The sequence below is a fragment of the Lissotriton vulgaris genome, chromosome 10 (genome assembly GCF_964263255.1).
Source record: "Lissotriton vulgaris chromosome 10, aLisVul1.2, whole genome shotgun sequence".
NCBI classification, from domain to species: Eukaryota; Metazoa; Chordata; class Amphibia; order Caudata; family Salamandridae; genus Lissotriton; species Lissotriton vulgaris.
In genome coordinates this window covers 669,168,585-669,182,086 of record NC_141698.1, presented here as the reverse complement: position 1 = coordinate 669,182,086, position 13,502 = coordinate 669,168,585, and the positions used below count along the sequence as shown (strand labels likewise).

Sequence of the window (13,502 nt, the reverse complement as noted above, 5' to 3'; positions counted from 1 at the left end):
AAAACGTCAAATGAATATGAAAAGGGGAGGTTTTAGAAAGATTTTCCAATATTGGCCAATAAGGCAGAGCTCAGTGCCCCAGGATCCTGTCCCAGGAGCCGGAAGAAAACTGACCTAACTGTCGCCTGTGAGGCATGATGAGATACAGGGGCTACTGTAAGGTTCTTAAAGCCACAATGTCAGTTTTCCATTCTATGCTTTGCATTGTTGCACATGGCTAACAATGTATCACATTCCCTTTCTTTTTCCTTTTAAAAAGGTTTGTGAAAGATTTTCTATAGTCGTATTTTGTATAGTGATGCATGTCTAAACAATTGGCTTCTTCTTTAAATGAAAATTCAATGATCTCTGACCATTTTTAGCCTTCTTCGAACTACAAACAAATATTAAGTACCATAGAACAATTTCCTGGTATACATATATGTATACTTTTTGAAGTGCTCCAGGATCAGTGCAAGTGGACAGGACTGTTCAGTGCCTATGACTATTAATGAGAATCCCCTGGAAGAAAACATTTGTTCTTGGTACTGACATTGAGACAATATTAATTTTGTGCTAACCTGAATCGTGTTTCCCTCCCCAAGCCATAGGTTATGAGCAAGGTGCTGTCCAATCATTATGCAAAACTTCCAAGGGACAAAATAATCCTATTTCTAAAGGGTGCCCAGGCCTGTGTAGATTCCAGATTCATTAACTGTGCTCCCTGTTGTATGTAAATCTTGAAGTGCAATAGGTGGACAAAAAACGAACTTCTTTCACCTGCTCACTCCTAGTATGATCACAAACCTCTTGTCTGTTCAACATGAAGCTGTAGGTTATCTGCAGGAAAATATATGTCATTTTTATTATTATGCAGGAACTCTCTAACAAAAGACCTAAACGGCAAAGAGTTCTACTCAAAATATGTGTTATTCACATTAAGATAGTTTGCAGGAGAGTGTTTACTATGCTTTTGAAAAGAATGGTCGTGGCTGAGGAGCAAGAGAGGCATGTTGAATCCGTAACTAGGATCTTTAAATATTAACTGATGTATATGTTGGAAGGCAACCTGTTTTGAAGGAGTTCTACCCTTAAATATTTACATACTCACCCATAGATTGAGATGTCCATTTTCATCTAATGATGCCATTTGGAATGACAGGCCAGCCATTTCTAGGTTTAAAAAAACAGTAGTTAACTTTCTGTTCCCATTTACAAAAACATAAGTAGCAAATGAAACAAAACTACTGGCTTTGCCAGCTTCTAATGTTAAAATATTTGTTACAAAGAACATTAAACAATTTCCAGTTGGCAGATAGATTACATATGGTAGTGGCAAATAACATTTAGTCATCACAAAATTAAAGATAAAACCTAGAAGATGGTTCACTGTCCACAAATCCAGTCACATTGCACAGACTAGTAGCTGCTCAGAATGTAGAGCACGCTGGGTAGAAAAATCATGATTTTATTAAAACCAAATGGGCAAATATTATACAGTTTGAGGATTTTAAATTCAGACCTAAAATGTGTATTAAAAATGATCAATTGCCCTGCAACACCAAAACATATCACCAATGCAGGTTCCCATGGACTTAGCTATGCCTGAATCCACCTTTATTTTCATGAGCATCTGGTATACCCGAGGGCCAAATAGATGCTCGCCGTGGAAGAGTACGTTTTTTTAGGTGCTTTTGCACCTCAGATCTAAGCTCTGGCAACCCTAGCCAGGCATGTCTGTGAAGAAGGATGCTCATATTGATGGCCCTCGCTGCACTTGATATTAGTGCTGCTAATATTTTTGTCCACAGCGACCAACTCTTTTCTTCTGTCCTAGTAGGCCTCTGGTAGGTGATTCAACAGCTCTTCCATATCCTTCCAGTGGCATTTATCATATCTGGAGAGGAGCTTTTTCAAGCTAACTGCCCTAAAATAAACATTTAATATAACAAAATACATAATAGGTATCATGTATAATATGGTTATGTATTGCCATTTCAGGGTGCAAGTGACATTTACAAACCACTCTGCCTTTGGCTGAGTGTTTTATGATGTTAAAAGAATCCTTAATGGCAATATTGGACGATATTACACAGATACAGGTTATGTATTCTCTCTATTTTTAAAGTTTAAACACTTAAAACTAACTTACCTGATGATTAAAGACCTGCCATATAAAAGACTGGAAAACGTACCTGCAGTGAAATGACTCCTAATGTAACAGATGTAACTTCGCATTGCAATAGTATCATACCATCCTAATTATTACTCCTACCCTTTAAGTAAAGACCATTGAAGGGCTGCACCTTGAAACACTTTAACAAAAATAGTTACCCTCCACCTTTAAAGATGAATGCTAGGGAGCCACCAGAATGTCATATTCCCTGGCTGGCATCTCAATTTAAATTTGGAGAATAGCAGTCGGAAACAAATTATTTCCAGACAGCAAAGGGGAATCAGAGTGTATTGGATAGACAGATGTTTATAGCCATAAGAGAGAGTTTTGATCATAGGTTAGTAACAATTTCTCCTCCTTGAGGGCACCTTTCTCAAAAGTCATACCATTAGAATGGAGTAATATGATAGTGATAGTGATAAGCTTTATTTCGATATATAAAAACATATCATAAAAGCAGCATATTACATCAATAGAAACAGTTTGACAACATTCAGTGCAAGTATGCTACATAATCATCATTAGGATTTTTTAAAAAAGAAAACATCTTTAAAAATGACAAAGTAGGAGGGGAACACATTACTGGATCAACAATTTTTTCACAGTTCTTATACGCCAGGCCCAATCTAAAAATTTTGCCATACAAGAGGCAAAGAAGGGTCTTGCATCTGAACGCAGTATGCGTAAGGCTTCCAGATGTGAACGGGTTCCCAAGCTCCTACAAAGGGGCTTCAACCATCTAGGCGCTGCGTAAACGCTGCACTCAAACAGCAAGTGGGCAACAGACTCTACCCTTAGGTCGCAGAAGGGGCAGTAAGGTACAGTTTGTAGGGGCGGTTTCCAAGTGGAAGTAAACTGGCATAAGGGAAGCACCCCCACCCTAAATTTAAAGTACAGTGATCTGTCGCCTCAACTATGAATAACGTCCAAATAGGGTTCCCTGTAGGGAATCTCCTTAGCTATTAAAAATTGGGCGACAGATTTACAATGGTTTGTGTTACATACTCTCTCATTGTCCACCCAAGACCAGTAGACCCGTTTTAGCAATTGTTTTGAGGGTGCTGATTTGTTGGCCGAAGCATCTCCCAAGCCCAACTTATAAAGGAGCTTCTTGACCTCCCTTAGCCAAATAACCTTATGACAACCTGGAAGGGACAAAATGTCATTTAGGGCTTCTGCATAGGTGCGGAGTTCAGGGACATTCCAGATTCTGGACCATAATAAAAGGGGACGTAATTTGGCTTGCTCACAAACTGGGCGAGTGCCCAAGTCTAGCAAAAGGTGGATTGTGGGGGTGCTGTGGGGTAAGCTCATAAGATCTTTGTGAAAGTTGTTCTCAAGATGGGCCAGTGTGTCAACTCTCTGGCAGCCCCACAGTTCAGCACCATACAGTGCTGCGCTCACAACCCTTGCCCTATAAATGTCTAGAGGTGCCCCAATTGGTTTTAAGGATGAGGCACGCTGTTCTTTGAGCAGGGCACCTGCAACCCTCTTATGAGTCAGAAACACCTTTTGATGGTGTGCCTTCCAACTCATAGTGTCGCTAAGGCGTATGCCCAAATAGTCGAATTCTTTAACTCTTTCCAGTGGAACAGAATCTAGGACGGGGGAAACGACAGATTTCTTGGGGGGGTTGAGGACAAGAAATTTAGTCTTGCCTATGTTTATAGCCAGACCCTTTGTGTCGCAGAAAGCCTTGAAACTAGAAAGCAATGATTGGATGCCCATCGGTGATTTCGAAATTAAAAGGGTGTCATCCGCGAATAGGAGCGTCGGGATTTTCCTTCCAGCCAGGGTGGGTGCATCTGACGAATGTTGTAGCAGGTGCTCCACCACTCCGTTGATGTAGAGAGAGAACAGAGTGGGGGCAAGCACACACCCCTGGCGGACGCCCCTATCGACAGGGATGCGAGGTGTTTTCTCCCCCTGGACACCCCATCGAATTTGGGCAAAATTGCTGTCATGGAATTTTTCAAATAAAGCCAGCAGATATGGGGGCAGACCTAACCCATCGAGGACATTCCACAGTAGTGCTCATGGTACCAGGTCGAAGGCAGTTCGCAAGTCAATAAAGACTAAATATAAACTGCCCCCTCCCAGCACCACCACTTTCCAATAGATCATCAGAAGGCGAAATGTTTGCTCGATTGTACCTGTCCCTGTTCTAAAACCTGCTTGCAAGTCTGACAGGATCTGATTTTCGTCAGCCCACTGAATAATCCTACCCAATACCACTTTACCCGCTACCTTTTGGGTTGAGTCCAGTAAACTGATGGGACGGTAATTTGCTGGGTCGTCCCTGCAGCCTTTTTTAAAAATAGGGACGACCTCAGCGCCCCTCCATGAATCAGGGAACGAGCCTCCCGACAAAACCTCATTTAGGAGGGATGCAATTAGTCTACTCCAAGAAGAAGAATGGTTCCTTATTAAATCACCCGGAATCCCATCAGGACCTGCCGCCTTGTTTGGTGCAATACACCTTATTGCCCTCTCTACCTCAAGGCTGGTAAATAGACCATCATATATACAGTGGGGTGAGTGCACAACCTACGTTTAACACAGTTCGTTTATTTTTGGGTGCTCCGTGGGTGGCGGCCAACGTCCCTGGGCGCCTAATTAACAGATTCAATGTTGTGTCCCTAATGGACCATTAAGGACATCCCCTTGGGCACACCTTAACCTCCTCCCTTGCAATCAGAGGATTCCACACATATTTGTATTTCATTAATCAAATGTTTTTATTTTCGATATTTTCTCTTCATTTATCTTGAATTCTTTCAGTTAATAAATTCTCATCATTCCAACATCAGTGACAGTTATTCCTTTGTATTCCAATGCATTTCGGGCGGTATCACAACGCCCTTCATCAGGGAATCAATACTAGAGAAAAACACAAAATCGTAAAAAAATCGTCAAAAAATAGTGGTGATCTAGAAACTCAAAAGAATAGCCTGTGCCTACCTAAACAAAAAGCTAGAAGTCTTACAATTGTATACGACATTGTTAGCACATATTGCCCTTGTTCCTATCTAACATATCGGAAGTGCATGCATACACTCACGTTTCAGAAAAGGGGGTGGTGATGAACAGAGTGTCTGAATTAAGCAGACCACTCTTACCCAGTCCAAAGATCAGGGCTTGATCCATCACCGTTATTTATCTCACTGCATCATCCCAGCTCAGAACCTGGCTATATGCAAATCAGTCTGTCCCTGGCCCAGTGCATCATGGGAACAGGGCAGACTAAACTACCAAGCCAATTCTTCACCAGAAAGGAGACAAGCTACCGGGGACCGGTTTCTGGCATTTCAGCCGTCTTCGGCCCGGCTTGCTTGAATCCTGATGATGCAGTGAGAAAGGGACTCATGTCTGAGTATACCCTGCCACACCTATAGTGGCCAAAAACGATTCAGAAAAGGGGGTGGTGATGAACAGAGTGTCTGAATTAAGCAGACCACTCTTACCCAGTCCAAAGATCAGGGCTTGATCCATCACCGTTATTTATCTCACTGCATCATCCCAGCTCAGAACCTGGCTATATGCAAATCAGTCTGTCCCTGGCCCAGTGCATCATGGGAACAGGGCAGACTAAACTACCAAGCCAATTCTTCACCAGAAAGGAGACAAGCTACCGGGGACCGGTTTCTGGCATTTCAGCCGTCTTCGGCCCGGCTTGCTTGAATCCTGATGATGCAGTGAGAAAGGGACTCATGTCTGAGTATACCCTGCCACACCTATAGTGGCCAAAAACGATTCAGAAAAGGGGGTGGTGATGAACAGAGTGTCTGAATTAAGCAGACCACTCTTACCCAGTCCAAAGATCAGGGCTTGATCCATCACCGTTATTTATCTCACTGCATCATCCCAGCTCAGAACCTGGCTATATGCAAATCAGTCTGTCCCTGGCCCAGTGCATCATGGGAACAGGGCAGACTAAACTACCAAGCCAATTCTTCACCAGAAAGGAGACAAGCTACCGGGGACCGGTTTCTGGCATTTCAGCCGTCTTCGGCCCGGCTTGCTTGAATCCTGATGATGCAGTGAGAAAGGGACTCATGTCTGAGTATACCCTGCCACACCTATAGTGGCCAAAAACGATTCAGAAAAGGGGGTGGTGATGAACAGAGTGTCTGAATTAAGCAGACCACTCTTACCCAGTCCAAAGATCAGGGCTTGATCCATCACCGTTATTTATCTCACTGCATCATCCCAGCTCAGAACCTGGCTATATGCAAATCAGTCTGTCCCTGGCCCAGTGCATCATGGGAACAGGGCAGACTAAACTACCAAGCCAATTCTTCACCAGAAAGGAGACAAGCTACCGGGGACCGGTTTCTGGCATTTCAGCCGTCTTCGGCCCGGCTTGCTTGAATCCTGATGATGCAGTGAGAAAGGGACTCATGTCTGAGTATACCCTGCCACACCTATAGTGGCCAAAAACGATTCAGAAAAGGGGGTGGTGATGAACAGAGTGTCTGAATTAAGCAGACCACTCTTACCCAGTCCAAAGATCAGGGCTTGATCCATCACCGTTATTTATCTCACTGCATCATCCCAGCTCAGAACCTGGCTATATGCAAATCAGTCTGTCCCTGGCCCAGTGCATCATGGGAACAGGGCAGACTAAACTACCAAGCCAATTCTTCACCAGAAAGGAGACAAGCTACCGGGGACCTGGTATTCCAATGCATTTCGGGCGGTATCACAACGCCCTTCATCAGGGAATCAATACTAGAGAAAAACACAAAATCGTAAAAAAATCGTCAAAAAATAGTGGTGATCTAGAAACTCAAAAGAATAGCCTGTGCCTACCTAAACAAAAAGCTAGAAGTCTTACAATTGTATACGACATTGTTAGCACATATTGCCCTTGTTCCTATCTAACATATCGGAAGTGCATGCATACACTCACGTGTCACTGTTCTTCTCTTAGAGGATTATATCTGAAAAAACAATATCATGAGAACAGCGCGTAAGCACATCGCTCTGACCGGGACTCTTAAAGAATCAAAAAGCAGTAATTGCCGGTTTTTCTTAGGAGACACTGACCTGATTCTCGCTACCTCGGCGTTTCATTCTGCATTCTCTACAACTTCATTGCCGGTGGTTGTCAAGGTTACCAACAAGCTATGCTTCTATTTGATACCGTTCCGCTCACGTGACACCGAGCGTCACCATGAAGTTAAGGTTTAACAGCAACCTTCCTCCTCTCGTACTTAAGAGTGGTTTAACAATGGTTAAAAAACTAATGCACTAATCAGTAATATGTTATAGAAATTAAAAAAATTAAACCATGTGGAATCCTCTGATTGCAAGGGAGGAGGTTAAGGTGTGCCCAAGGGGATGTCCCTAATGGTCCATTAGGGACACAACATTGAATCTGTTAAATAGACCATCATGACATGGGAGGTCGGCTGAAGGGCTAGGAAGTAAACCCAAAGGTGGTTGAACAAGTGGAAGTGTCCCTAGAGGAGCGGAATATAATTTCGAAAAGTGGGCAAGCCAAACCTCACCAGGGATATTGCAGGTTAGCTGCTGATCGATAGGCTTTTCCCTGGCTCATAATAGATCCCAAAATCCCTTAGCATCTTTCCTAGCGCTTGCCTCTACTAACTCCCCCCAGAAATTAGAATCGTGAGCCTCTTTGGCCTCAGACACAGATTTTTTATAAAGTTTCCTCATGGTCCTGATAATAACTGGGTCTTTGGTCTTTAGTGCAGAGATAAGTTCCCTCTTAGCTGCTCGACATTTGGTAGAGTACCACTTATCTCTCGCCTTGGGAACACCTTTCGCTGGGGCCCTAAAAGTGGGTTGGGGGGCAATAAACAAGTCACTCAATGCCACTATAGTCTCTGTGAAAAATGGCAAGATCTTTTTGCTGGTAGGACTTGAGGCATCGAGCCAAGGCTCCACCCCTGACAAAATAGTCCCAGCTTGCGTCATCCTTGCTTCGTCGGCTGAAACTTTGGCCCACTTTAGGCGCCTGCCGCAGTTTGTAGGAACGACTTCATGTGAGGCTTTCCACTTATGGTCAGACGTGCCTTGGTTTCCAGCCTGCCAAGGAAGGGTGATGGTTAACGAGAGGGGATTATGGTCACTATCACATGACTCTATAACCTCCATGTCTTGATGAAGTGGCCAAAGGTTATAATTGAGCATGATAAAGTCAATTCTGGAGGAGTGTCCCGGCCTGTTATATGTATGAGCACCCATAAGATCAGATTTGGAGCGACCATTTGTTGGTCTCAAATTGTACTCCATACAAAGAGCATTGATATCTATTGCACTTTGAGTCCATTTAGGAATCGGATCAAGGGTCAGGATAGGGATACCTCTCCTGGTGTCCTCTTCAAAGGTATCCAGAATGTCTTCCCTGGCCAGTGGCTCAAAGCAGCAATTAAAGTCGCCTGCAAGAAGAACATAAGAGTCAGTGTTACAGGCAGCTAGATTGCTGTTTAGGCCTGTTGAGGTTAAGCGTGATGCCCCACCTCTGGCGCCCCTCAGATAAAAATTGAATATTTCCAAGTTTCTTCCCCCTTTACAATGTATTGAAATCCACTGGAGATCCGGTGATTGGGTAGTCCTGTGGTTTACACTGAGACCCAACGCAATACTGACCCATATGAGGAGGCCGCCGGACGGGCGACCTTTAGATCCTTGATGTTGAACAGCCGGGACAAAGTAGGTTGAAAAACCTACTCTGTGTCTAGGTTCTTGACACCAGGTTTCCTGTAAAAGGCAAATGTTATAAGGTTCTAAAAATGCATTCCATTCAGGATTGGCAAAATTGCGTCCAAGCCCTGCCACGTTCCAGCTTAAAATCTTTAGTAAGGGTTCGCCAGAGATAGAATGCTTGTAGGGGTGGGTAAATGAAGGAGCTTTGATCACAACTGGTCTAGAGGGCCTTGGAGATGACTCGATCCGCTGGTGGTTCAGGGCCACAGTTATACCTGGCAGATTAGACCCTGCTGCTTCGGTAGGGATGGGTGAAAAAGAAGTCAAACAATGTGAGTCTAACCGTTCTTCCACTCTACAATGATCTAAATTATTGGGTATAGCTGGCCCCTCATCAATGGGCAAACTAATTAGTGGCCCTGCTGAACCTGCTGCTGGGTGGTCAAGAGCTACGCATGCAATTTGGCCTTGAGTCTGTAGTGGCGTTACTTTCCTTAGTTGTTGTTCAGCCAGTTGTATAGAGAGTCAATCTACCTCCTCTAGACTGCCAAATCTGTTGTAGGTTGAAGGGCCATTCCAATATGGGAGGATAACCTTGTGACTCTGGGGATGGCTCGTCCATGGATGGTGTTGGACCAGTGTCCAGTCATCCACCTGGTTGTGACTTGGTCTGGGGGGATAAAAGAAGGTCAACGGCCTAGGTATAACAGAGGATTCATCGCTGTTTGGCCAGGAACAGATGTGATGCGCCGTGTGTGGGTCCTCGAAGGTCACCACTATACAATCCCCAGGACTGTTTTTTTTTCATTGGACCCACCCAAGGAGTTCTACGAACCATCAGGACTCGACTTCTTCGGCCGTTAGGAATTGGTCTGTTCACGTTGAGCCAATGCATTATCTTATTTTTCAAGGACCAATGATTCTCATATTGGCCATGGCCGATCTTAGGGACACCCGTCAGCACAACCACATAGTCATTGGCCTCTGGTGGAAGGTCAATATAACCCCCTCTGAAGTTGTCCTTTACAGGGGGGTCCTGGGTTTGACTAGGGTTAGGTCTGTGAAGCGCTTCAGATTTGGTATTTGCTGGTTGGCGCGCGGAACTGCGTTTAGGAGCCTGCGGTTTAGTGTTGGCAGATGTATGGTCGACAGCCACAGTCCTCGGTTTAGGAACCGGCCTAACAGTAGGTGGTACTGGGAGAGGAGGTTGCTGGGCTTGGGGTGCAGGAGCTAGTGGTGTTGGGTCAGCTACACTGAGGCCCTGGTTTTCAAGGCTTCTCAGGGCTAGAGTGGCCAGAGCAATAATGCTCTTTTCCATCTCGAGCAAGTTGTTTTCTATCCTCGATAATCTGAGGTCGAGGGGTAAGAGAAGTTTCTTGAGGGTTTCCCAAACCATGTCTATGAATTCCTTGTTATTCTTACCCAACCCCTCTACCTGTGGGCTCTCAACCTCTAAGATGGTGGAAGAGGGAATAAATGGGCCCTCTCTCCTACCCTCGCATGGTGGCTGTGTACTCAAAGTGCGCTCTGCTATAACATTAATTGCTGGGGCGTTAGTCACTGCCAGCTGTTGAGAAACTGCAATTTTTGCCTTCTTACGGAAGTAGGCAGAGCGAGAATGGCGTTTTCTTTTTGGTTGTTTGCCACCATTGCTGATGGTGGTCGGGGGTGCCTGAGGGAGTGGGTTGAGGGTGGAGTTCTGATCACAAGAAACTGTGGGCAAATTTGCCTCCCCTGTGTTAGATGGTTTCTCTAAGGTCGGGGAAGAAATAGCAGGAATCGGGGGCTGGTGGATATCTACCTGAGTAACTACACAATGGTGGCCAACAGGACGCTCTGGAGTAACCGAGGCGGCTATGTGGCCTAGGGAGGATTTTTTTGAAAGTGCAATAACTTGAGACAGCCTTCTTGCAGCTACCAATTCTAGGAAGACCCGGGTTTGGAGTTTGGATATCTCTTCATCAACGGCTATGTTAGTACGGGTGATAAAGTCATCCATGGGGCCACTGATTGGTGGGCCACCTTTCGAAGCCTTGCTACGTGTTACCCTAGTACTCATGGCGCTTGATGCAAGAGAATAACTCTGATCAAGCGGGCGGAATGGGGTTACTTGTTTGTGTATTTACCTTTATAGGCTCATGAGAGTGAATGAAATAATAAGCGAAAGTGGATGGGCCAGTCCAGTCCTCTCAGTCCTCGAACGGCCTCAAACGGCCCGCTCTTAGCCCGGTCTTCGCTCCGTGCTGCGTCCCGCGCTGCGGGAGTCTAATGGTGTAATATAGGGGACGTGAAGGCGGGGGGCGGGCCAGCGGGGAGAGCGGACCGGATGCTGTGTCCGTGGTCTCGCAGGGACTCCTGGTCGCTGGAGTCCCCGCACGCTCGCAGCCCCGCCGAGCCTCTGACCCTTACCTCTGCCTTCCTCCCTGTTGCCGGTTAGAGATGTGCAGCGCACTCCCGTGTGACGCGGCACCCGCGAAGCGGGTGCGGCGAGAAGTTGGTTCGAATATAGCCTCGGAAAACAGCAATGTCTTTCAGCAGCCTTTTGCCCGGCAAGGTGATTGGAGTAATATGCAATACCACAACCAGTAGTGAGAGGGAACAATAAAGCAAAAAATCTAATCACGTGGAAAACTAAAATAAAATAACTTGTTAAAAAACACTGTTTTAGAAGGGCTTGTCATTCATCAGGGTTTGTGACAGTAATAATGTTTACAAAGTACAAAACCCTATTCCAGAGAAGCAGTTTGAACAATACTTTGCAAGCTGTCTAGGTTTTCCTGTATCTTGTGTAATAAGCCTTTGATCCATCTTCCACGTTGCTACATTGTTTCCCGGAGTCCCGGGGGACTCCATTTCCCAGCGCGAGCAGTGGCCGGAGCTGCGAGTGTTGGTTCAATCGCGCCAGCCGGGCTTAAAAGCAGAGGGGGTCTCCCGCAGCGCAGAAGCCTTTGATCCATCTTTCACGCTGCTACATTGCTTCCCGGATGCCATGGGGACTCCATTTACCAGCGTGAGCAGCAGCAGGAGCCGCGAGTGTTGGTTTGACCGCGCCAGCCGGCGCTTAAAAGCAGAAGGGGACTCCCGCAGCGGGGACGCGCCTGGGCCAAGGGCGGCCCGCCCAAGCCCATCAGAGACCGGATGAGGCTGGGCTGGGGCGCCTCTCTGAGAGGTGCCTTCTAATAAATTGTGTTGAGGTGAGTGCTAAAAAACATCACGACATGGGGAAACAAACCACTATAACATGCTCTCTTCCCACCACCTTCACAGACAGTATGCTAGAAAGACCAGTCAACATCGTGTCAATGGAGATTGAGTTAACTGAGAGGCGATTGTCCCTGGGACTGGCTGCACCTCGAACCACTCCTTCGGCAGGGGAAGAGCAGGAGGATTGTATTGGCCCTCCCCTATCCCCCAAATGTAATTTACAACACCATTAGACACTCACCAATCCAGGGAGGTGGTTGTGATATAGAAAACAACCAGGGCAATAAGGACAACTAAGTTTTTGTGGAAGATCTAGCTGTGGCTCATATTAAGGATATCGTCCCAAACAAGTATGTTTCCACGAACCCAATAACAACAGGGGCAAAAAGAAAATGAAAATTAGCTAAACCGACTAGCTCCAAGAGGAAACAAACCACAGCTTATAACAGCAACGTACAGTCTTGAGTTTGTGGATTCAAAGCACAGTGACCCCAGCGACCTCAGTAAATGTGGAGCCTATTGACATCATAGCGGATGTCACTGTTGATTTAACTTCATCAGAACCACCAAATCATTCCATCCATACGCAAACTGAGTATTCAGCAGCCCCTACAATCAGACCCGGTGACATTTCAATTGATATCATAGCGGATATGGTATGTGAGCGTATTAGAGACCTTGTGGATAAGAACTTTACTGCACTTTGGAAACGTCTAGACTGCCTGGAGACACTGACAAATAAATCAAACACACACACACTAGCATACTTAAATCAACAACTAAATCAGGAGGTGTTCAGAATCAAAAGCCTTCTAGCGTAGAGAACCTGAATTTACAACGGCAAACCCAGAATCCTACGCCTCCCCTCCTTAAAGATGCCTGTGCAACGTTTAGTAAAGCAAAGGAAAGCTTTTCATCTAAACCCATCTCTACTCAGAATACCTCATCAAGCACAGGGCGTACTATAGTACTGATAGTACTAATACTCCAAATCTCAACACCCATCCAGTTAATCATGCTGTCACCACTAACTCCACAAATTTAGCTCCCTCAGGGCATAACACTCTGAGTGTTACCTCCACTATTGAAAACTATGACACAGCAGAGATGTTCTTAATCTACCACCTGCAGCATGTCCCTACACCCTACTCTTAGCAGGTGTCTCCCCCCGCACCCCCCCCCATAAGAAAAAATCAGTCTGAGACTTGGGACCAACTGAGGAACAAAAGCGCTGATCGGCTTGTTAAACAGAAAGGGCACAGGGTTGCAAATATCAGAGACATCATAATGATGCGTAGGGTAGGGTGGGTAGGATCTTCACAAAAGAACATTGAGGGAGACTGTGTTGTCATTCATTTTCGACGACCGTCACTCGTAAAATCGATCTTGATGACACAGGAATTTAACAACAGTTTCCCAACTCTCATTTGGTCACTTCCCCTAGGTTTTTTCTACAAGCCAACCTCTG

The 13,502-nt window shown here is 45.4% G+C and overlaps 1 protein-coding gene across 1 annotated transcript in view; it reads right to left on the bottom strand.

Moving 5' to 3' along the window:
• The window catches only part of DYNC2I1 (dynein 2 intermediate chain 1), a 476,503-nt gene that overhangs the window by 73,231 nt on the left and 389,770 nt on the right, over positions 1–13,502 (bottom strand). The window contains exon 19 of the mRNA XM_086941505.1: positions 1,091–1,152. Coding sequence (XP_086797631.1) covers positions 1,091–1,152 — 62 coding nt within the window. The remainder of the gene's footprint in view (positions 1–1,090; positions 1,153–13,502) is intronic.